At 44.0% G+C, this 24,683-nt stretch overlaps 1 protein-coding gene across 3 annotated transcripts; it reads left to right on the top strand.

Annotated features, from left to right (window-relative positions):
* Positions 1-7,508: 7,508 nt before the first annotated feature.
* LOC106605986 (RUN domain-containing protein 3B) lies at positions 7,509-24,471 on the top strand. 3 transcript variants are annotated; one of them, XM_045718985.2, is made up of 11 exons: positions 7,509-8,039; positions 15,560-15,675; positions 15,825-15,958; positions 16,375-16,460; positions 16,645-16,734; positions 16,831-16,911; positions 17,040-17,220; positions 17,545-17,702; positions 20,132-20,278; positions 22,088-22,191; positions 22,280-24,471. In XM_045718985.2, exons 1-11 carry the CDS (start codon positions 7,945-7,947, stop codon positions 22,423-22,425), a joined length of 1,338 nt encoding a protein of 445 aa, XP_045574941.1. In that variant the 5' UTR covers positions 7,509-7,944; the 3' UTR covers positions 22,426-24,471. The 3 variants fall into 3 exon arrangements, with proteins under 3 accessions (XP_045574941.1, XP_045574940.1, XP_045574939.1); XM_045718983.2 differs by lacking the exon at positions 20,132-20,278 and having other exon boundaries at positions 7,517-8,039; XM_045718984.2 differs by lacking the exons at positions 20,132-20,278; positions 22,088-22,191 and having other exon boundaries at positions 7,511-8,039.
* Positions 24,472-24,683: the final 212 nt, after the last annotated feature.

Raw genomic sequence — 24,683 nt, 5'->3', positions numbered from 1 at the left:
CCCCTTACTTGTACTTGTTCAGCTTTAGGCCAAAACCGTTTCTGTTATTAATTACATTGAGAACACACACTGTAAAAAAAAAAGAAACCCCACAAATCTATTGTTTCAACTAATTAGGTAACTGGTTCCACATACTATTTTTTTGTTTACTCAACTTTTGGGGCTAAGTGTTACCTGAACAACAACAAAGAATTGTTGGCCCAAACTTAGCTCCAACTTGAGAAAACGTTGGCAAAAACTCAGTCAATTAAAAATGATGTGTTTGCTCAACTTGTTCATTCAACTACAAATGAACATTGATGATGTTCTTTTTCCTCCAGTCTGAGTTAGTGCTTTGTCTTGTTCACTCTGTTCTAATGACTTCTGTCAGCTTGTGTAGAATTGTAAAGGGATAAAGACTCCCACACTGCCATTTACCTCTCTACATTTGTTAATCATTGTCAGATTCAGGGATTGGCACAGGGTTCACATACCCACAGACAGATAGTATGGTGGCCAGTGAGTTGCTCTTATTGATAAAACCATGAACTTCCCCTCAGAGTCTCTCTGGCCTTTCTTGGCCATTGATCAAGCTGGAATCACTGGACATCGGACAAAATATTCAACCACTGAAGGACAATGGAGTAAAAAAAATGTATATCTCAATGACAAGCTAAACCAGAAAACATTTCTCTACTGAGCTTCCAATCTCCATTGTCCTCCAAGACTGTCTGAATATAATTTATGGTTGGACTGGTAGATAATGTCAGTACACAGTGAAGTGACAGTAGACATCTTCCGTCGTGTTGGGCTGACTAAAAGGGCTAAAAGGAACAGGTGTGTGATATTGTCCCTGAGTATGTGCATGTCAAAGACCAATTCAGATAACACATTACTGTTATACAACATTCAATAAAACACACACCAGTGTGTGGGCCAAAGGTACAGTTAGTCAGGAGCTTCTCTACACAAACACAGACAGACAGACAGACAGACAGACAGACAGACAGACAGACAGACAGACAGACAGACAGACAGACAGACAGACAGACAGACAGACAGACAGACAGACAGACAGACAGACAGACAGACAGACAGACAGACAGACAGACAGACAGACAGACAGATGGCTCATATGCTCAGCGATCATAATATGCTCCCCATCTATGTCTCCTTTTCCTATTACTTCTTTGTTTTATTGTTGATGTTATGAAGCACATGTTTACCATTAGTCTCAACCTGTAGGCCTATCCAGAGGTTTTAGTCTCTTGGGTTATTTATGCCATATAATCAACTACCACTGTGTTCTCACGTTGAACCATGAAGTGTCACTCATTGACAATATCCTCATAAAAAAGGGGGTGTCATACTGTGACATCACTTCTTGGGTTTTCATTACACTCTGACTCAGTAGAAGTGGATGACATAAAGGGATGTCACCGGTTAATGAAGGATTGACCTAAAAACAACATATAGGCACTGGAGTAATATGAGTTAAAAGGTATTAAGACAAAAAGCATGTTAGGATAGGTTAACTTCCTTGTTGTTGATGTCTTACTATAGGATGAATATATGAAGTATCTAGGTTTGTTCAGTCAATCTACAGACAGATCGAGGTTGTGTCTCACAAAAGTAGGTTAAGAATCCGTTACTAGTCAGTCAGATAAGGTCCCTCCTCCCTGTCAAAACGGCAGACACCAATTCATCCCAAAGACAATATATCATTTTCCTTTTTATCTCTGAATTGTTGGGAAAGGGCTCGAAGTTAGCATTTCACAGATCAAATCTACACCTGTTGTATTCAGCACGTGACAAAAAAAATGTGATTGGATTTGAATAATCTTCTATATCTATGAATCATTCACTGAAGCTCTTTCAACTGTTATTGAGAAACTTCAATAGGTTCAGATTTGCCACTTTACTTACTTTCTGAGAATCAGGAAGAGAGATCTGCTCTTTCTCTCTTGTTCTGATGTCAACCACAGAACTAGTGACTACACAGACAGGAGGTCAGAGATAGAAGCTGAGGTGTGGAGCGCAAGTCTGTATTCTAGTCTTCAGGGTTCTTCTCAGGCTCAAACCAGTTCCAACCAGTTCTGAGGGACAGGGGAAGAAGAACAGGGTCAGAGATTCTGATTGGTAAAGACTGTTTAACCTTTATTCAATCAGAAAATACCCTTGAGGTTGAAAATCTCTTTTGCAAGAGCAACCCACGACTAAACGACTAAAATCACCAGGAATTCAGCTCAAAATTAGTTTGATTTAGGTAATCTGTTCACCTCGTATTCCCATGAATAAAAAGAGATGTGATTGTGTCTCAGTGTAATCAAGGTATGAAATTATTGTTATTTCCAAATACAATCTACTTTTGGGCGTAGTTGTGGACAATTTGCAGTGTACAAATTATTATAATTATGTTCCAGCCCCCTGACCATCCACTCCAACAAAAATCGGCGCCGGTTCAATCTAGTTGCCTACCCCTGCAGTAGGGGCACCTCTTGTTTAGTTGGAAAATAGTTTAAGCCCTGAGATGAGGCATCTTGTTTCCTCAGAGAAAAAAGTGACAACACAAAACACATCAAAACAGTTTTGATCGGTCTGTCTCAGTAGAGTTTTGATCCGTCTGTCTCAGTAGAGTTTTGATCCGTCTGTCTCAGTAGAGTTTTGATCCATCTGTCTCAGTAGAGTTTTGATCCATCTGTCTCAGTAGAGTTTTGATCCGTCTGTCTCAGTAGAGTTTTGATCCATCTGTCTCAGTAGAGTTTTGATCCGTCTGTCTCAGTAGAGTTTTGATCCGTCTGTCTCAGTAGAGTTTTGATCCGTCTGTCTCAGTAGAGTTTTGATCTGTCTGTCTCAGTAGAGTTTTGATCCGTCTGTCTCAGTAGAGTTTTGATCCGTCTGTCTCAGTAGAGTTTTGATCAGTCTGTCTCAGTAGAGTTTTGATCCATCTGTCTCAGTAGAGTTTTGATCCATCTGTCTCAGTAGAGTTTTGATTTGTCTGTCTCAGTAGAGTTTTGATCCATCTGTCTCAGTAGAGTTTTGATCCATCTGTCTCAGTAGAGTTTTGATCCGTCTGTCTCAGTAGAGTTTTGATTTGTCTGTCTCAGTAGAGTTTTGATCCATCTGTCTCAGTAGAGTTTTGATTTGTCTGTCTCAGTAGAGTTTTGATCCGTCTGTCTCAGTAGAGTTTTGATCCGTCTGTCTCAGTAGAGTTTTGATCTGTCTGTCTCAGTAGAGTTTTGATCCGTCTGTCTCAGTAGAGTTTTGATCCGTCTGTCTCAGTAGAGTTTTGATTGGTTTGTCTCAGTAGAGTTTTGATCCGTCTGTCTCAGTAGAGTTTTGATCCGTCTGTCTCAGTAGAGTTGTTGTCTTGGGGTAGATAAGTAGTCTATTGCATTTCATCAGTAGCCCAAAAACACTTTTTTCAATATCCATGAATCCCCTTAAACCTGGGGTGTCAAACTCATTCCATGGAGGGCCTAGCGTCTGCTGCCTTTTCCTTTCAATTAACACCTAGACAACCAGGTGAGGGGAGTTCTTTGCTAATTAGTGACTTTAATTCATCAATCTAGTACAAAGGAGTGAAAACCCACAGACACCACGGGAAGAGTTTGACACATGTGCCTTAAACTCACCAAATGACCCTGTGGCTCTCCTCTGCTATAAACACCATACTGACTATTCCCACCGAGCTTGTGTCAGATCAGTGTCTAGGGCACTTCAGGAAAGGGGAGGAAAGATTCAGGTATTAGAACAGCTGCAGCTCACTCCATGGCCACTGGGGGTCCCCATCTACCTGGAAACTGACATTTCTAACATATTTATTTTGGTTTTATTCTCACATACACCAGACAGGTGTGGTTTTACTGGGTCAGCCATAGTAGTACAGCACCCTTCAGGCAAATTAGGGTTAAGTGCCTTCCTCAAGGGCAGAGCAAGAGATTTTACCTTGTCAGCTCAGGTAATTGAACCAGCAACCTTTGGTTACTGGCCCACCACGCTAACCACTAAGCTACCTGCCACCCTGTTATATCATATGATATCATAACAGAGAACACAGTTCGAACACGTTCAATGTGGCCTGTGGCCTGATTAAATGAATATAAAAAACCTTGCTTTACTTTCTGTTTATTGTTGCAGCACCATTTCAGCTAGTCAAATTACTGTACATATAAATAGCCTATATTTGGCGAATAAAGGTTATTCTCATTCTGAACATCATCAATACATTACACAAAACAATAACCATAGAGATTATGTATACTGAACAAAAATATAAACGTAACATATAAAGTGTTGGTCCCATGTTTCATGAGCTGAAATAAAAGATCTGATTAATTGTACATACACAAAAAAATTATCTCAGATTTTGTGCACACATTAGTCTACATCCATGTTAGTGAGCATGTTTCCTTTGTCAAGATAATCCAACCACCTGACAGGTGTGGCATAACAAGAAGCTGATTAAACAGCATGATCATTACACAGGTGCACCTTGTGCTGGGGACAATATAAGGCCACTCTAAAATGTGCAGTTTTGTCACACAACGCAATTTTTACATTTTTACATTTACGTTATTTAGCAGACGCTCTTATCCAGAGCGACTTACAAATTGGTGCATTCACCTTATGATATCCAGTGGAACAACCACTTTACAATAGTACATCTATATCTTTTTTTTGGGGGGGGGGTAGAAGGATTACTATATCCTATCCCAGGTATTCCTTAAAGAGGTGGGGTTTCTGGTGTCTACGGAAGGTGGTGATTGACTCCGCTGTCCTGGCGTCGTGAGGGAGCTTGTTCCACCATTGGGGTGCCAGAGCAGCGAACAGTTTTGACTGGGCTGAGCGGGAACTGTGCTTCCGCAGAGGTAGGGGGGCCAGCAGGCAAGAGGTGGATGAACGCAGTGCCCTTGTTTGGGTGTAGGGCCTGATCAGAGCCTGAAGGTACGGAGGTGCCATTCCCCTCACAGCTCCGTAGGCAAGCACCATGGTCTTGTAGCAGATGCGAGCTTCAACTGGAAGCCAGTGGAGTGTGCGGAGGAGCGGGGTGACGTGAGAGAACTTGGGAAGGTTGAACACCAGACGGGCTGCAGCGTTCTGGATGAGTTGTAGGGGTTTAATGGCACAGGCAGGGAGCCCCGCCAACAGGGAGTTGCAGTAATCCAGACAAGAGATGACAAGTGCCTGGATTAGGACCTGCGCCGCTTCCTGTGTAAAGCAGGGTCGTACTCTGCGAATGTTGTATAGCATGAACCTACAGGATCAAGTCACCGCCTTGATGTTAGCGGAGAACGACAGGGTGTTGTCCAGGGTCACGCCGAGGCTCTTAGCACTCTGGGAGGAGGACACAATGGAGTGGTCCACGGTGATGGCGAGATCATGGAAAGGGCAGAGATCATGGAAAGGGCTCTTCTTCCCCGGGAAGAAGAGCAGCTCCGTCTTGCCGAGGTTCAGCTTGAGGTGGTGATCCGTCATCCACACTGATATGTCTGCCAGACATGCAGAGATGCGATTCGCCACCTGGTTATCAGAAGGGGGAAAGGAGAAGATTAATTGTGTGTCGCCTGCGTAGCAATGATAGGAGAGACCATGTGAGGATATGACAGAGCCAAGTGACTTGGTGTATAGCGAGAATAGGAGAAGGCCTAGAACTGAGCCCTGGGGGACACCAGTGGTGAGAGCACGTGGTGCGGAGACGGATTCTCGCCACGCCACCTGGTAGGAGCGACCTGTCAGGTAGGACGCAATCCAAGAGTGAGCCGCGCCGGAGATACCCAACTCGGAGAGGGTGGAGAGGAGGATCTGATGGTTCACAGTATCAAAGGCAGCAGATAGGTCTAGAAGGATGAGAGCAGAGAGAGAGTTAGCTTTAGCAGTGCGGAGAGCTTCCGTGACACAGAGAAAAGCAGTCTCAGTTGAATGACCAGCCTTGAAACCTGACTGATTTGGATCGAGAAGGTCATTCTGAGAGAGATAGCAGGAGAGCTGGCCAAGGACGGCACGTTCAAGAGTTTTGGAGAGAAAAGAAAGAAGGGATACTGGTCTGTAGTTGTTGACATCAGAGGGATCGAGTGTAGGTTTTTTGAGAAGGGGTGCAACTCTCGCTCTCTTGAAGACGGAAGGGACGTAGCCAGAGGTCAAGGATGAGTTGATGAGCGAGGTGAGGTAAGGGAGAAGGTCTCCGGAAATGGTCTGGAGAAGAGAGGAGGGGATAGGGTCAAGCGGGCAGGTTGTTTGGCGGCCGGCCGTCACAAGACGCAAGATTTCATCTGGAGAGAGGGGAGAAAGAGGTCAAAGCATAGGGTAGGGCAATTTTGAGGGAGCATGCTATTGGCATGCTGACTGCAGCAATGTCCACCAGAGCTGTTACCAGAGAATTGAATGTTAATTTCTCTACCATAAGCCGCCTCCAACGTCGTTTTAGAGAATTTGGCAGTACGTCCAACTGGCCTCACAACCACAGACCACGTGTAACCACGCCAACCCAGGACCTCCACATCCAGCTTCTTCACCTAGTCTGAGACCAGCCACCTGGACAGCTGATGGAACCGAGGAGTATTTCTGTCTGTAATAAACTCATTCTGATTGGCTGGGCCTGGCTACCCAGTGGGTGGCCCTGGCTCCCAAGTGGGTGGGCCTATGCCCTCTCAGGCCCACCCATGGCTGTGCCCCTGCCCAGTTATATCAAATCCATAGATTAGGGCCTAATGAATTTATTTCAATTGACTGATTTCCTTATATGAACTGTAACTCAGTAAAATCGTAAAAAATTTTGCATTTTGCGTTTATATTTTTGTTCAGTAAAGGTTGGGCTCTAGACCTGCAGTGGATTTTGTCTCACAAATAATGATAAAGGTAAACAAACCAGCAAATAGCGCTAGTAGCAGAGATCCAGATTCAGCACCATGGATAGCGGCCATCGGAACCACCCACGATCTGACATTTGAGAACCACAAGACTGGACAGCGGCTGATACCTCCTGGTGATCCTGTTGGAGTCATGTCCAACCTGGTCATCAGGAAGGATCAGCCAGTCATGAAAAATAAAATGTACTACTTCAATATGGAGATATCCTCAATGGCGCTGCCCATGCTACCACAGACACTATAATGGCACTGATACAAAGATGAGTCCTGAATCTATCTCTATGATTATTCTTCAAGTGATTCTCCCAGTGGCCATTGACGTTGCTGCAGCTTCAGCCAGCCACTGTCCACAGTCTTGAAGTTGGAAGTCCCACCAAGTTGACAACATTAAAATGGCCCTCAGTGGCCACGCCCATGTTGTTATAGCCTTTTGGCTACTAGATGTCCTCTTTCATTCTCTATGAAATAATAGGCGACTGGGCCTGTATAGGAAGTAGACAAAACCTAAACGAACTCTCTTGTTTCAGCTAGCCTGGGTGCCAGTCTATTTCTACTCTCTTGCGAACTCTAAATAACTCCTTATTGAATTGGCATGCCAAATGTTGGCTTAACAATGACAGCACTGGAGTTGACATGAGCAAAAACCAATCTGGGACCAGGGTATGTTTGGTGTGAAACATTTTCATGAAACCTTTTAGATGTGTGCAGATGTAGGAGAGAATAAAGGTATTTTTTATACTATTGGGATGCACACATAGAAAGTCTCTTCGTCTCCCAAGACCATCGAGGTTACCATCGGTAGCCTAATTCGCTCTAAACAGGCATTTAAACCGCTGACTTCCCGGCATTTTGTTTGGGCGTTTTAGCACAACCCCGTGACTGTTTCTCTCCCAAATTACTGCGTGATTTCTGTTCATCCACCTCCCTCTTGCCCAAAACGTTGACTGTCAACAAACGAGCGAGCGTGCCGGTGTGACGCGGATAGAGCCCGCGTGCGGTGGCGTGCACCGTTGAACCCAACCTGCTGATTTAAAAGAAACAGGGACAGCAAATACTGTGCACCTACACCGGGGAGATACGACTAACTGTGGCGAGGATGGCGTCACGTAGCCTGGGGCTGCATGTAGCTCGCAAACAGGACGCTGCCAGAAGCGGAGCTGTGGAGAGGAGGAATCTACTGACTGTCTGCAGGTAAAAGAATGCTCGGCTTGATTGTGTTAATTTACTAATTGGTCAGCTGATAAATGACCGCATTCTCACGCGACTGGTGATTGTGTCTGGATGCTGTTAAAGACGGTAGGCTAATTGGTGGTATAGGCCATATTTCTAAATAGCGCACATAACCGACCATCCTTTGTCTTGCTTCAGTGGCAACGCGTTTACATTACAGTATTGATGGTGTTATATCGACATGAACTGTAACCTATAACGCCGCACTAGTTCTGGGGGTTCTCCAATGGACACACACACACACACACACACACACACACACACACACACACACACACACACACACACCGCACGCACGCACGCACGCCTCCGCCACCACCTATGTGCCTTAATCATTAATGGAATCACAGTTACCTTCATTCATTAGGTGCCCAACTCAATACCGGTATAGTCTATAGATTTCACATGAACGAAGACAATTCAACACAGCTATGAATTGGCACGGAACTGTGCAATGTGTGACGATTTTCTTAAACTATTAATCTTAAATCTCATGTTCTTCGAACAGTATAAATAATAATAGTTTGGTGGGTGCTTATATTGGTCCTATTTCCCCACATGTGAAAGTGTGTGTTTTAGATGTCGTTCTCTGTGGATAACATGCTGTTGAACGCCCTATCAAGTATAGCTCCATCAGACCCAGCCGTATGCCCCCTGTGGTTCTAGTGAAGAGATTGGGTAGATATATGCTACATACTCCCACTCAATCAGTAGACACACGAGCCCCTTTTTGCTGCTCCCACACATGACCACTGGTGTATCGCCATTAAAGATCACTGGTATCAGAAAGCAGGGAGTCCCCAGGGCTGGGGTTTATTTTCATGGCGAGGTGGTGTATCTCATCTCCAAGCCATGGTTGGTGACTGGTGAGGAAAGCACAACAGAAGAGTTATCAGGCTTTGTTATCCCTTTCTGGAGTGGCTTTTCACAACCTCATTGTCAGTGTTTTGTCCAGGAATTTCACTTTTCTAAAACATTATTTCATGTGCAGTTCTTATGATATTATTTAGTTGGTTTGGTGAACTATGCTCACGTGGTGCGTAACCTTGCCTGATTCCCAAAGACTCTAATGCTAATGCCTAGGCTTTCTCAGTGAGCTAAATCGAGAGCTTGGGACTATAAGGTTCTATCTGCATTTTGTCCAGATTGAGTTATTGACATAGCCTTGTTCTGTTCAATGTTCTCTACCTATATAGTAGTCTAAATTCCCCAATTCATGTTAAGTGCAACAGAATACAAGATAAAAATCGCTGACACCTTTCAAACCAATGAGGGGTCGGAACTATAAAGCCAAATTCTCAGAATCATCATTTTGCAGATAGAACCTTAGTCCCAAGCTCTCAAATTCTTAGTTGATGTATGCAGAGCACTTGGGTTCAATATTGGTTAGTTTATAGTGAACAACTGCTCTGGTCTTAATACTCGCTTTGGGTCATCAGGACTGACTCTGCCTAAACCAATGATCTGAATAATGAAAATATAAATCCTGTGGCATGAGTTCAGATCCAATCAAACACTGCTGCAGAACATGAATCGATACAGTTTAATATGCAGACAAGGCTCTGAAGTTCCTGTGTCCTCATCACTAAGGAATTATCATGGTCCACATGTAACAGTGTAGGTTCCGTCCCTCTCTTCGCCCCAACCTGGGCTCGAACCAGGGACCCTTGCACACATCAACAACTGACACCCACCGAAGCATCGTTACCCATCGCGCCACAAAAGCCGCGGCCCTTACAACGCAAGGGGAACAACCACTTCAGGTCTCAGAGCGAGTGACGTCACTGATTGAAACGCTATTAGCGCGCACCACCGCTAACTAACTAGCCATTTCACATCGGTTACACACACACACCAATACAGTTGTGAAGAAGGCACGACAACGCCTCTTCCCCCTCAGGAGGCTGAAAAGATTCGTCATGGGATCTCCGATCCTCAACGTTCTACAGCTGCACCATTGAGAGCATCTTGACTGACTGCTTCACCACTTGGTGTGGCAACTGCTTGACGTCCAACCGGAAGGCGCTAGGGTAGTGCGTAAGGCCCAGTTCATCCCTGGGGCTGAGCTCCCTGCCATCTAGAACCTCTATACCAGGCAGTGTCTGAGGAAGGCCTTAAAAATGGTCAGACTCCAGCCACCCAAGTCATAGACTGTTCTCTCTGCTAACGCATGGCAAGTGGTACCGACACACCAAGTCTGGAACCAACAGAACCCTGAACAGCTTCAAGCCATAAGACTGCTAAATAGTTGGTCTGCGTAACTATTGGTTAACTATTTAACTGTCTGCATTGACCCTTTTTGCACTAACTACGCTGCTGCTACTGTTATCTATCCTGTTGCCTAGTCACTTTATACCTACCTATACATATCGAACTCCTTTACCTCGTACCCCTGAACATCCACTCAGTACTGGTACCCCGTTACGCATTGTGTATTTATTCCTTGTGTTGTCTTTTTCTAGAATAAATTTTTCTCTCTGCATTGTTGAAGGGCCCGTCAGTAAGCATTTCACTGTTAGTCTACACCTGTTGTTTACAAAGCATGTGACAATTATTTTTGAATGTCATCTACCATACTCTGGGAACTGTCATTTCTAATCACTGATGGGGGGGGGGGGATATATATGGACAACCGTAACCGCTTTAGGTCTGAACCTGTTGATGAGGATTCAGTGGTACACAGGGTAGACGGGCACTCATTTAAGTTCTCCTGAGACCTCTGAGCACCTCTCTACATGTCATCAGATCTATTTGTGCCTAAATGCCTTCTTAGAAGTGGAGGAGTAGGCCATTAAAAGCATCTGGGGATGCATGCTGTGCTAATGCTCTCTTTCTCTCACTCTCTCTGTCTCCTCTCTGCCCCTCCTCTCTCTGTCTCCTCTCCCTCTCCTCTCAATTCAATTCAAGGGGTTTTATTGGCATGGGAAACATATGTTTACATTGCCAAAGCAAGTGAAGTAGATGATAAACAAAAGTGAAAAACAATAAAAATTAACAGTAAACATTACACTCACAGAAGTTCCAAAAGAATAAAGACATTTCAAATGACATTGTCTATATATAGTGTTGTAACGATGTGCAATTAGTTAAAGTACAAAAGGGAAAATAAATCAACATAAATATGGGTTGTATTTACAATGGTGTTTGTTCTTCACTGGTTGCCCTTTTCTTGTGGCAACAGGTCACACATCTTGCTGCTGTGATGGCACACTGTGGTATTTCACTATGTAGGTATGGGAGTTTATCAAAATTGGGTTTGTTTTTCGAATTCTTTGTGGATCTGTGTAATCTGAGGGATTTATGTGTCACTAATATGATCATATGTGTCCTGACACTCTGTGGTCATTAAAGATCCCATGGCACTTATTGTAAGAGTAGGGGTGTTAACCCTGGTGTCCTGGATAAATTCCCAAGCTGTCCCTCATACCATCATGACCACCTAATCATCCCCAGCTTACAATTGGCTCATTCATCCCCCCTCTCCACTGTAACTATTCCCCAGGTCCTTGCTGTTAATGATAATGTGTTCTCAGTCAACTTACCTGGTAAAATAAAAAATAAATAAATACAATTTAAATATCTTTGGCAGGAGGTTAGGAAGAGCAGCTTAGTTTCCACCTCATTTTGTGGGCAGTGTGCACATAGCATGTCTTCTCTTGAGAGCCAGGTCTGCCTTCAGTGGCCTGCCTTCGGTGGCCTTTCTCAATAGCAAGGCTATGCTCACTGAGTCTGTACGTAGTCAAAGCTTTGCTTAAGTTTGGGGCGGTCATAGTGGTCAGGTATTCTGCCGCAGTACTCTCTGTTTAGGGCCAAATAGCATTCCAGTTGGCTCATTTTTTTGTTAATTGTTTCCAATGTGTCAAGTAATTATCTTTTTGTTTTCTTGTGATTTGGTTGGGTCTAATTGTGTTGCTGTCCTGGGGCTCTGTGGGGTCTGTTTGTGTTTGTGAACAGAGCCCCAGGACCAGCTTGCTTAGGGGTCTCTTCTCTGGGTTAATTTCTCTGTAGGCGATGGCTTTGTTATGGAAGGTTTGGGAATCACTTGCTTTTAGGTGGTTGTAAAATTTTACATCTCTTTTCTGGATTTTGATAATTAGCGGGTATCGGCCTAGTTCTGCTGTGCATGCGTTATTTGGTGTTTTACGTTGTACACTGAGGAAATATTTGCAGAATTCTGCATGCAGAGTCTCAATTTGGTGTTTATCCCATTTTGTGAATTCTTGGTTGGTGAGCAGACCCAAGACCTCACAACCATAAAGGGCAATGGGTTCTATATATTTTTTGCCAGATCCTAATTGGTATGTCAAATTGTATGTTCCTTTTGATGACATAGAAGGCCCTTCTTGCCTTGTCTCTCAGCTCATTCACAGATTTGTGGAAGTTACCTGTGGCCCTGACGTTTAGGCCGAGGTATGTATCATTTTTTGTGTGCTCTAGGGAAATGGTGTCTCTAGATGGAATTTGTATTTGTGGTCCTGGCGACTGGACCTTTTTTGGAACACCATAATTTTTGTCTTACTGAGATTTAATGTCAGGGCCCAGGCCTGCAGAATATGTGCAGAGGATCTTGGTCCTGCTGTAGGCCCTCCTTGGTTGGTGACAGAAGCATCAGATCATCAGCAAACAGTAGACATTTGACTTCATATTCTAGTAGGGTGAGGCTGGGTGCTGCAGACTGTTCTAGTGCCCTCGCCAATTCATTGAGAGATAGATTGAGATATATATCTCAATCTCTCAATGACACACACACACAATTGAAGTGGGAAGTTTACATACACTAAGGTTGGAGTCATTAAAACTTGTTTTTCAACCACTCCACAAATTTCTTGATAACAAACTAGTTTTGGCAAGTTGGTTAGGACATCTACTTTGTGCATGACACAAGTCATTTTTCCAACAATTGTTTACAGACAGATTATTTCACTTATAATTCACTATCACAATTACATTTGGTCAGAAGTTTACATTCACTAAGTTGACTGTGCCTTTAAACAGCTTGGAAAATTCCAGAAAATTATGTCATGGCTTTAGAAGCTTCTGGTAGGCTAATTGACATAATTGGAGTTTATTGGAGGTGTACCTGTGGATGTATTTCAAGGCCTACCTTCAAACTCGGTGCATCTTTGCTTGACATCATGGGAAAATCAAAAGAAATCAGCCAAGACCTCAGAAAAAAATGGTAGACCTCCACAAGTCTGGTTCATCCTTAGGGGCAGTACACGTTTGACCACGTGTATTATTGTTGTACAGATGAACAAGTATAAACACCATGGGACCACGCAGCTGTTATACCGCTCAGGAAGGAGACGTGTTCTGTCTCTTAGAGATGAATGTACTTTGGTGCGACAAGTGCAAATCAATCCCAGAACAACAACAAAGGACCTTGTGAAGATGCTGGAGGAAGCAGGTACAAAAGTATCTATATCCACAGTAAAACGAGTCCTATATCGACATAACCTGAAAAGCCACTCAGCAAGGAAGAAGGCACTGCTCCAAAACTGCCATTTAAAAAAAGCCAGACTACAGTTTGCAACTGCACATGGGGACAAAGATTGTACTCTTTGGAGAAATGTCCTCTGGTCTGATGAAACAAAAATACAACTGTTTGGCCGTAATGACCATCGTTATGTTTGGAGGAAAAAGGTGGAGGTTTGCAAGCCGAAGAACACCATCCCAACCGTGACGCACGGGGGTGGCAGTATCATGTTGTGCGGGTGCTTTGCTGCAGGAGGGAGTGGTGCACTTCACAAAATAGATGGCATCATGAGTCAGGAAAACTCTGTGGATCTATTGAAGCAACATCGTAAGACATCAGTCAGGAAGTTAAAGCTTGGTCACAAATGGGTCTTCCAAATGGACAATGACCCCAAGCATTCTTATAAAGTTGTCAAAATGGCTTAAGGACAACAAAGTCAAGGTATTGGAGTGGCCATCAAAAAGCCATGACCTCAAGCCTATAGAAAATTTGTTGCCAGAACTGAAAAAGTGTGTGCGAGCAAGGAGGCCCACAAACCTGACTCGGATACACCAGCTCTGTCAGGAGGAATGGACCAAAATTCACCCAACTTATTGTGGGAAGCTTGTGGAAGGCTACCTGACACGTTTGACCCAAGTTCAACAATTTAAAGGCAATGCTACCAAATACTAATTGAGTGTATGTAAACTTCTGATCCAACTGGGAATGTGATGAAAGAAATAAAAGCTGAAATAAATCATTCTATTATTCTGACATTTCACATTCTTAAAATAGTGGTGATCCTAACTGACCTAAGTCAGGGAATTTTTACTTGGATTAAATGTCAGGAATTGTGACAAACCCGAGTTTAAATGTATGTAAACTTCTGACTTCAACTGTATATCTGAGAGACTCTGGGTTGAGGTCAGTGATAAAGTAGTCTAGGGATGAGCTATAGGTGTACCTACCGAGTCCCCTTGAAGCCTACTATTGACTATGTACATACCATACTCGGCGTGCAATAGCGCTGCAGGAGTTGTGGCCCGTTTGTTGTTGTAGTTGTGCCTAGGGGGGCATATGGGGGAGGTAATTATATCTTTATTTAACTAGGCAAGTCAGTTAAGAGCGAATTCTTATTTACAATGATGGCCTACCACAGCCAAACTCGGACGATGCTGGACCAAATTGTGTGCCGCCCTATGGGACTCCCAACCACGGATTCGAACCAGGTACTGCAGTGTCTTAGACCACTGCGCCACTCGGGAATGCTGTCACCTCCAGGTAGGTGTTTGTCCCCCTGTGTGCTGAGGTGTCCGGTTCTGGCATTTAGGTCGCCACAGACTAGTACATGTCCCTTTACCTGGAAATGATAGCTTCGACATCCCACAGTGGGAAATCTGTCTTTAAAGTATGGGGATTCTAGTGGGGGAATTTGGTATGTCTCCCTCTCTCTGTGTATGTAATGGAAAAAACTGAAACCTTATTGCCTGTCCTGTTTAGATAAAGCTTCGTCTGCCCAGTCACCCCACTGCCACTCAACCTGCTACTGTGTGTCTGTGCAGTATAAACCCCACAGCACAGAGATGACTGTTGCATCTTTGTCTGACCAACATGGACATGAGGCCATTTAAGTCTACTGAGATGTATTCCAGAATCAACACAGTCATTTCCTGTGTTTGCTTCATTCCATTAAATCTCCTCGGTGCTTAATAACCTAGACACTAATTAGAGAGTATCTCTGGTCAGGAGCCCTATCGTTGTTGTCATGCCTCAGTCTGACCTCTGTGCAATCTACCTATATGCTTATGTGACAGTGTTTTTTTTATTTGTATATTGTCAACGCTCCACTGATAGTGTGCAGTAGAGATTGTGTTTCCTAAAGCCTGTAAATCATCTGTTCAGTCAGAGATGATCTCCTCTCCCTAGAGTCACATTTTAACAGCATGTCAGAGAGAAACGTGCTGATCCGGTTGGAAACCAGTGCAGACTCCGTTAACTGTGTGTGTGTGTGTGTGTGTGTGCGCAGGTTTTCAGTGAAGACGTTGATTGACCGCTCCTGTTTAGACACGATAGACGACTCATCTCCAGAGTTCACCAACTTCGTCTCCATCCTGGAACAGATCCTCAGTCACAGACTCAAAGGTAGAGTAACACACACACGCATGCTAAAAGCCCTTCCCATCTGGACCACTGCAGGGTTGCTGGGTATAGGAGTCAATATGCCACCTATAAATGTAGCAATCTCATTATCTCTCTCTCCCTTCTTTCTATCTCTCCCTCCCTTCTCCCAGGTCAGACTACGTGGTTTGGTTATGAGACTCATCGTAGTTTCTGGGACTATGTGAAAGCAGCCTGCAGTAAAGTCTCTCACAACTGCATCCACAGCATTGAGAGCATGGAGAATGTACGCTCCTCCAGAGCTAAGGTGTGTGTGTGTGTGTGTGTGTGTGTCTGCACGAGAGAGGGGTTGCTGGTTACGCTGGAAAGCCTTGAGCCATGGACCTTAATGATAACATCAATATTCCCACTGATCTAAAACACACAACTCTCTCAGCCTTTTCCGCTGGATGAAATTACACACAGAACAAAAGACAGCTTTGTTCAGAAGCTTTAAACAAATACTGTAGTGTTGTCCAAGAGAACGCCACCGCTCCGGCACAAGCACACACACACGTACGCACCCATGCATGCACACTTGCGTGCAGGTGCACAAACTCAATCAGCTGACTGTGGCTAAGTAGGAAGGGCAGTATGTATTTGTATTATAATGATGTCTGTTTTAAAGAGCTACTATGCAGGTCTGATGTATAATGGAAACTTAAGCACTGTGTGTGTCCACAGGGTCGGGCGTGGATCAGACTGGTGCTGATGGAGAAGAGGCTATCTGAGTACATCTCCTCCGCCCTGAGGGACTTCAAAACCACCAGGTCTTTCTCTCTGACACACACACACACACACACACACACACACACACAATGGCAATACAAAACACCAGACTGAGTTGAGTGTTGGTTTTAGGTGTTCTGAGGATGGAGCTAGTGTGTGTGTGTTCTATGTTATGTGTAGGAGATGGTATGAGGATGGAGCTAGTGTGTTCTATGTTATGTGTAGGAGATGGTATGAGGATGGGGCCATCATGCTAGATGAGGAGGCGGGGCTTCTAGCAGATACACTCATCGGTCTCAACACCATTGACTTCAGGTACTCGTATCATATTGTATGTTATTTATAGTGTTGCTGAGTCAGAGCTCAGGTTATACAGTAAAGGTCTCAAGTATATTTTCCTCTGGTGGCTAGCTTCTGTCTGAAAGGGGAGGGGCTGAATGGAAGCTGCCCAGCGGTGATTGACTATACGCCCTATCTGAAGTCGATTCAGAGGTATGTGGGATTCAATCTTTTAGTCCTTTACCTGCTATTATGTACCCTTCCCCCTGTATGTGCCCTATAAATTGAACTCCTACCCCCTCTGTAGTACCCTCTGAAGTGTGCCCTTTCCCCCTGTGTAGAGAGAACAGCATCAGCAGTGATGAGGAGGAGTTGAGGACCCTGGGGAGCAGCGGCAGCGAGAAGAACACCCCTGAAAAGATGGCCGCCAGCACTGCGGAGACCATCTTAACTGAGCAGAGCAGCTGGGTCTGCAGGTGTAAACGACTCGAGCAGAAATACCGCATGGCACTGGAACAGAAGGTAACGTCTCAGTGTGTGTGTGTGTGTATTGTACGTGTGTGTGCTGCAGAACACTGTATTGCATTATAGAATGCCGGTGTATTTGTGCATGAGACACTGAGACTGTGAGGTGTCTGTGGAATAATTGGAAAGTTAGAAATCAAAATGTCAGGCTAACTGTCAGTGCTCTGTTGAGGAAATGGAAACGCACACACCTTTATCATCCATTCCATCCTCACCAGAGTACAAATCTATAGTGCCTCCTTTACCAAAACAAAAATCTTCCCTTATCTGTTTTGCTACTGCAAAAAATGCAATAATGCAACAACTCACTGTGTGCACCAGTGTTATCTGGAAGAGATGGTTCGTCTGAGAGAGGCCCAGCTGTCTCAAGTGATTCCTCAGAACAAAGCTCTTCAGCAGAGACTAACAGACACACACCTCTCACACACACTGGAGAAGGAACAGCTGGAATACATCGTACTGGAGCTCCAGGACCAACTGTGAGTTTGTGTATCTGTGAGTGTGACATTTTAACCACAGCGAGAGGGCCAGGGAATGCAGGAGTAGTGCACACAGCTATGTCTTACTATACTTGTGAGGACTTCTTGGGGACCAACAACCTTAACTCCTAAACCTAACCACTAATTCTAATCTTAACCCTAAACCTAACCCTAATTCTAAACCTAACCCCTAAGACTAAAATAGTTATTTTCACAAGTGAGGACCTGCAAAATGTCCCCACTTCTCTGAGGACTTGGACTTACAGGTATAGGAAAGTGTGTGTGTGTGAGACTCAAGGTTGTTATTATTATTATTATTATTATTATTAGCTTGAAGCTTGTTATTTGAAGTTCAGTTAGTTTTCTGATCCACTTGTCCTTTTAATGTAGTTTATTTTATGAAGAAAAAAATATTTTGTTTTCGTGTTAGGGACAGAGTAGCCTATGCCACTATGGGCCTGTGATAGGTCAGGTCATAGGTTAACCTCTACATGATCGGTGTGTGTGTGTGTGTCCCTCCATGGGACGGTTGAGCTAATTAGCATGAGGTTGTAAGTAACAAATAAATTCCCACGACATAGACATATCTGATATGGGCAGAAAGCTGAAATTCTTGTTAATGTAACTGCACTGTCCAATTTACAGTAGCTATTACAGTGAAATAATACCATGCTATTGTTTGAGGAGAGTGCCAAATTATGAACTTGAAAATGTATTAATAAAGCAATTAGGCACATTTGGGCAGTCTTGAACAGATATGCAATGGTTCATTGGAACAGTCTAAAACTTTGCACATACACTGCTGACATCTAGTGGCCAAAATCGAAATTGTGCCTGGGCTGGAATAATACATTATGGCCTTTCTCTAGCATTTCAGAGATGGTTAAAAAAAAAAGTGCATGTTTTTTTTTCTTTGTATTATCTTTTACCAGATGTGTTATTCTTCTACATTAATTTCACATTTCCACAAACTTCAAAGTGTTTCCTTTCAAATGGTTTCAAGAATATGCATATCCTTGCTTCAGGTCCTGAGCTACAGGCAGTTAGATTTGGGTATGTCATTTTAGGCGAAAATTGAGGGTCAGATCCATAAGAGGTTTTTAAGTTAGATTTAAAGGTAGACTCAGCAAGCTGACGTAGATGCACCGTGTACACAGTAATAGTGTGTCAATTTCCACTACTATGAGCGTTGGAGCGTGAGGCTTAACTTCTCCTCTGTTTTGGTCCCGTAGCTACCATGTTGCATCGTGCAAATCTCAATGGCCGTGTTAGAGCGGATCACTTTTGTCAAGCCTTTCAAAGTGTGTTGCATTGTGGGAGAAAAAAATGGTCTGACTTGCACCTACATGTCAACTGAATGAACATTACAAAAATATGATCAAAGGTCATTGACTGCAAGTTTCTGCTCTTCACCAACTTAATTCTGCAGCCATCGCCTGTATTGTGGGAAGCTCTATTGCCAACCAATCATTAGGGTGTTTTTGTTTGACCCACGCGAACATGACCAAAGACATGACTGAAACGGGAACCAATTTGCTGCGATGTATGTATACAGTGGATATATATGTATGTGTGTGCTATTTGAGCCTCTCTCACTAATTGATTGTACAATGTACACTATTATACTATGGTTTGAGTGTGTGATATGGGGAATAGATGTTTATTTAGACATTATAAAGAAAATATTTTATAAACGATGGCGACACTGCCATGTTGATCTGAGCCTTGCTGTTGGAAAACCACATTACTTTCAGCTGTCGCAGATGCATCTCCCCTGACTTCACTCCTCGACTTTTGTCTACAGTCGGTTGCTTTCGGCCTTACCACTCAACCCCCCCCCCCCCCCCCAATATCTGCGGTGCTGTCATGGCGACGTCATCTTGCTGAATCTACCTTTAAATATCAATGTGGCCTGCCAGATTCAGAAGCTTAAACCCTATTTTATTTGAGTTCATTTTGGAGTCAAAGATAATAGTTTGAGTATAGTTTGTTTTTCAAACAGGTTTGTTCATTTTATTTCAGTTTAGTTTTCTTTCATCGTTTGTTTACTGTAATAACCTTGGTGTGATGACTTGGCCTGGGTGACTCATCAGAGGAGATGGTTTGGAGGTCGGTTTATCACAGAGTCTCTAAATTAATGGTGTGATCAAGTTGATCTCTTCCTTTCCATCCTCTGATCAATATTTTAATTTGGGTTGTGAGGATTTCCTTAGCTTTCCAAATGCTGGGGTTGAAACTGCAGTCATCTCTCAAACCAACAATCAGTCAGGGGTATGGATTTACAGACACAACAGAAGAGATTACAGATAGAGACTGGGATACGTAGCATATTTTGGGACAGAATGTTCCAGGAACACAATATGAGTAGCTCGTGCCTTGACGGTAGAGGTTTATGTCTTCGTGTGCGTGTATATTTCATCCTGCTCAAGGACGGTGCTGAAGAACCATGACTTGAGGTCCAGACAAGAACTGACCGCACATCTGACCAATCAGTGGCCTTCACCCAGTGCCATGGATACCAATGCTGTTGCCTTGGATACCATGCTGTTCAGGAATAGGGTGGGGCAGTGGGAGGAGTATGTAAACGGGGATAAATTCCTATTCCACGACTTCCTCACTTCCTTACACCCCATAGTAGGATTTTACACGGTCCACCCAAATGTAGTGACAGTTTATATACTCTGCTCAAAAAATAAAGGGAACACTTAAACAACACAATGTAACTCCAAGTCAATCACACTTTTGTGAAATCAAACTGTCCACTTAGGAAGCAACACTGATTGACAATACATTTCACATGCTGTTGTGCAAATGGAATAGAAAACAGGTGGAAATTATAGGCAATTTGCAAGACACCCCAAATAAAGGAGTGGTTCTGCAGGTGGGGACCACAGACCACTTCTCAGTTCTTATGCTTCCTGGCTGATGTTTTGGTCACTTGAATGCTGGCGGTGCTTTCACTCTAGTGGTAGCATGAGATGGAGTCTACAACCCAAACAAGTGGCTCAGGTAGTGCAGCTCATCCAGGATGGCACATCAATGCGAGCTGTGGTAAGAAGGTTTGCTGTGTCTGTCAGCGTAGTGTCCAGAGCATGGAGGCGCTACCAGGAGACAGGCCAGTACATCAGGAGACGTGGAGGAGGCCGTAGGAGGGCAACAACCCAGCAGCAGGACCGCTACCTCCGCCTTTGTGCAAGGAGGAGCAGGAGAAGCACTGCCAGAGCCCTGCAAAATGACCTACAGCAGGCCACAAATGTGCATGTGTCTGCTCAAACGGTCAGAAACAGACTCCATGAGGGTGGTATGAGGGCCCGACGTCCACAGGTGGGGGTTGTGCTTACAGCCCAACACCGTGCAGGACGTTTGGCATTTGCCAGAGAACACCAAGATTGGCAAATTCGCCACTGGCGCCCTGTGCTCTTCACAGATGAAAGCAGGTTCACACTGAGCACATGTGACAGACGTGACAGAGTCTGGAGACGCCGTGGAGAACGTTCTGCTGCCTGCAACATCCTCCAGCATGACCGGTTTGGCGGTGGGTCAGTCATGGTGTGGGGTGGCATTTCTTTGGGGGGCCGCACAGACCTCCATGTGCTCGCCAGAGGTTGCCTGACTGCCATTAGGTACCGAGATGAGATCCTCAGACCCCTTGTGAGACCATATGCTGGTGCGGTTGGCCCTGGGTTCCTCCTAATGCAAGACAATGCTAGACCTCATGTGGCTGGAGTATGTCAGCAGTTCCTGCAAGAGGAAGGCATTGATGCTATGGACTGGCCTGCCCGTTCCCCAGACCTGAATCCAATTGAGCACATCTGGGACATCATGTCTCGCTCCATCCACCAACGCCACGTTGCACCACAGACTGTCCAGGAGTTGGCGGAGTTGGCCACCTCATCAGGAGCATGCCCAGGCGTGGTAGGGAGGTCATACAGGCACGTGGAGGCCACACATACTACTGAGCCTCATTTTGACTTGTTTTAAGGACATTACATCAAAGTTGGATCAGCCTGTAGTGTGGTTTTCCACTTTAATTTTGAGTGTGACTCCAAATCCAGACCTCCATGGGTTGATAAATTGGATTTCCATTGATTATTTTTGTGTGATTTTGTTGTCAGCACATTCAACTATGTAAAGAAAAAAAGTATTAAATAAGATTATGTCATTCATTCAGATCTAGGATGTGTTATTTAAGTGTTCCCTTTATTTTGTTGAGCAGTATGTGTGGTGTGTGTGTGTGTGTGGGTGTGTGTGTATATATACTGTACCTGTGAAGTGCTGTGAAAAAAATATGAATTTTAACATTCCAAATGGTTAGTCCAATGTAGCCATCACACTATTTAGATGCATCCAGAGAGTCCGCTCTAATGTCTCTGTGTGTTCTACAGGAAGAGTTTCCAGAGTCTAGAGCAGCTGTCCCAGACCTCTCTGGAGCCCTCACACACACTCAACCTGGACACTATACCAGCCAGCTCACACTGGCACCACCATGGTGTGTGTGTGCGTTTCTGTGCTATCCCCCACTACCAATAAATAACAGTTATTTTGTGCATGTGTTAACCCCCTCTTCTGCTCCCCAGGGAAGGAGGACACCCCCTCTCTGATAGGTCTGTGTGGGTCTCTGCAGTCAGTAGCCAGCAATAAGTCACTGGCCAGCCTGAAGTCCAGTGAGTGTCTAGCCAGCCCCACCACAGAGATGACCAGTCCTGACCTCACCCCGTCCTAGAACCAGAGACCAAGAGACCCAGCACATGGTTTGGAGAAAGGGAGCCAGAGGATTTGGATCCTGGAATTGGAACTCAGCCTTTTTGAATAACATTCCTCCTCAACCCAGAGATCTAACCTCATCCCCAGGCTCAATTGATAGATTACCAGAGATGCAACACAGGTCGTAGAATCAGACAACTGTGCATAGAGATTTATTTATTGGAATTTCTATGACTAAATCACATGGAATCTGGATCCAGGAACTCAGAGTTTTAAAGGAATATTGAAGAAGGAACTCATAGCTCAAAACATGGGAGCCGCAGTCAATCATTTGGAATTTACAACCCGAACTGACCCTGGAACCAGCGCTTCAGTAGTCAGTCCTTCAATGTAAGCGCAGAGCCGTTGGAAAAGCCAGGACTGTATTGACCAGGACCGACCTCATGTTTATTTATTAGTTTGTTGTATATCTGCACGATGGGAAAACAACTGCAGAGTTGAAAGCCAGTTCCGGGTAGGCATACTGTTGTCACCTATCTTGTGTGTTCAGATCACTGCAGACCAAGGAGAACACCACTTGACACTATTGGGATGCAGCCCTTTTGTTGTCACTTAAAGTGGAGGTCTTTCCCCTGGCCAGCAGGGGGAGTGTTATATCACAAGATGTCTAGAACCACAAATGGTGATGTGTTTTAGTTAAAGTATCTTTGACCTCTAATTCAATTTGATGGACTCCTCATGATGTAAACATGCTCAGCGTCCCAGAGATTGACACAACCTGAGGAATTGCTTTCTTTAGGCTTTGTTTAGGGAGGGGTAAGGAGTGTTGAAGGTTAGGGTTTGTTTCTCAAGTGTTAAAGCCTGTAGACTAGCGGTTCTGTTCATGCCTCATCAACTTGCAGGTGTTGGCCTGTTACCCTGGCAACTTAAGTGAGCTCTACTATAGATGGCCATGGTGGGTCAGACTCAGCGGCCAAAGAAATGCATCTCAAAGAACAGACATATTTAGGTATTGTATTCCTGCCAGAGGACTGGACTATCCTCATTATTTATAAGTCTTTAGTGTGATCATGTTGGAAGGGCCTTGAAATATCTAGAGGAGAACAGTGTTGCTTTTATGTCTTCTGTTTCTACGGTCAATCCTCTGTGGTATCTGACTTGCAGCCATAATCATATTATTGATGGCATTGAATGTATCTCATAAACTATCAAAATAAAGTAGCACACTCCATATATAAACTCCCAGTAATTTATTGAGTATTTACCAATGTTTCGGCATCAATGTGCCTTCTTCAGGGTAGGCACGTAGGTATTTACCAACGTTTCGGCATCAATGTGCCTTCTTCAGGGTAGGCACGTAGGTATTTACCAACGTTTCGGCATCAATGTGCCTTCTTCAGGCACAGTGATGGCGACACATTGGTAAATACCCAATAAATGACTGGGAGTTTATATATGTAGTGTGAGACTTTATTTTGATAGTTTATTTGCCGTTAGTCAGCACCTCCTCACAAACACATTTTTCTGGGTGTTCGCCAGCGAATGTTTTTTTTTTTTAATTGAATGTATTTCATCCACAATCCATTTTGGATTTAACTACACAGTATTATGTTATATCTTTGTCATAAAGGGTTTGTGTTCTCAGGAAATGTTTCCTGTCCAACAGGGTTAGGTTGAACAGTTTGGTTAGGTTGAACAGTTTGGTTAGGTTGAACAGTTTGGTTAGGTTGAACAGTTTGGTTAGGTTGAACAGTTTGGTTAGGTTGAACAGTTTGGTTAGGTTGAACAGTTTGGTTAGGTTGAACAGTTTGGTTAGGTTGAACAGTTTGGTTAGGTTGAACAGTTTGGTTAGGTTGAACATAAGTCTGTATTGGGGTTACATGTTCTGTGTCTGACTGCTTTGAGATTTATTTTGATCAGAGACATGTGAGGAAAGTGTTCAGGGTGTGTTCTGTGTCTGTCACACACACACAATTAATTGTATTGCGATATTGCACATTGATTTATTACTTTGATTTATTTATTTTCTCCTGCTATTTTGAATAAACTACTGTACTAAACAATATATTTAGTCTTGTTTTTGTTTGAATTGTATTCTGTACCAATGTGTATGTTCATTCCCCATGTATACATAGATCTCCATGTTTTTCCCCTACCACGCTCCTAGCGTTAGAGCGGGATGTAACGTTTAACCCAGCAGGCCCCGCTCCAAAATAAAGTCCCTGACAGTAACATTAAACTGGTGTTTAATGACCTGTTCTGTCACCACAGGAGTCA

This window comes from Salmo salar, chromosome 05, assembly GCF_965601325.2.
Source record: "Salmo salar chromosome 05, fSalSal1, whole genome shotgun sequence".
Classification (NCBI taxonomy): domain Eukaryota; kingdom Metazoa; phylum Chordata; class Actinopteri; order Salmoniformes; family Salmonidae; genus Salmo; species Salmo salar.
The sequence above is the reverse complement of the archived record's forward strand: the minus strand, read 5'-3'. Positions and strand labels throughout refer to the sequence as shown.

Bases quoted from the DNA above. Each gene is read 5' to 3' on its own strand.
- LOC106605986 (XM_045718985.2), top strand. From the start codon at position 7,945: ATGGCGTCACGTAGCCTGGGGCTGCATGTAGCTCGCAAACAGGACGCT. The intron at 15,676-15,824 runs GTAGAGTAACAC...CCCTTCTCCCAG, and splicing joins CCTCAGTCACAGACTCAAAG to GTCAGACTACGTGGTTTGGT. The intron at 16,735-16,830 runs GTACTCGTATCA...TCTGGTGGCTAG, and splicing joins CTCAACACCATTGACTTCAG to CTTCTGTCTGAAAGGGGAGG.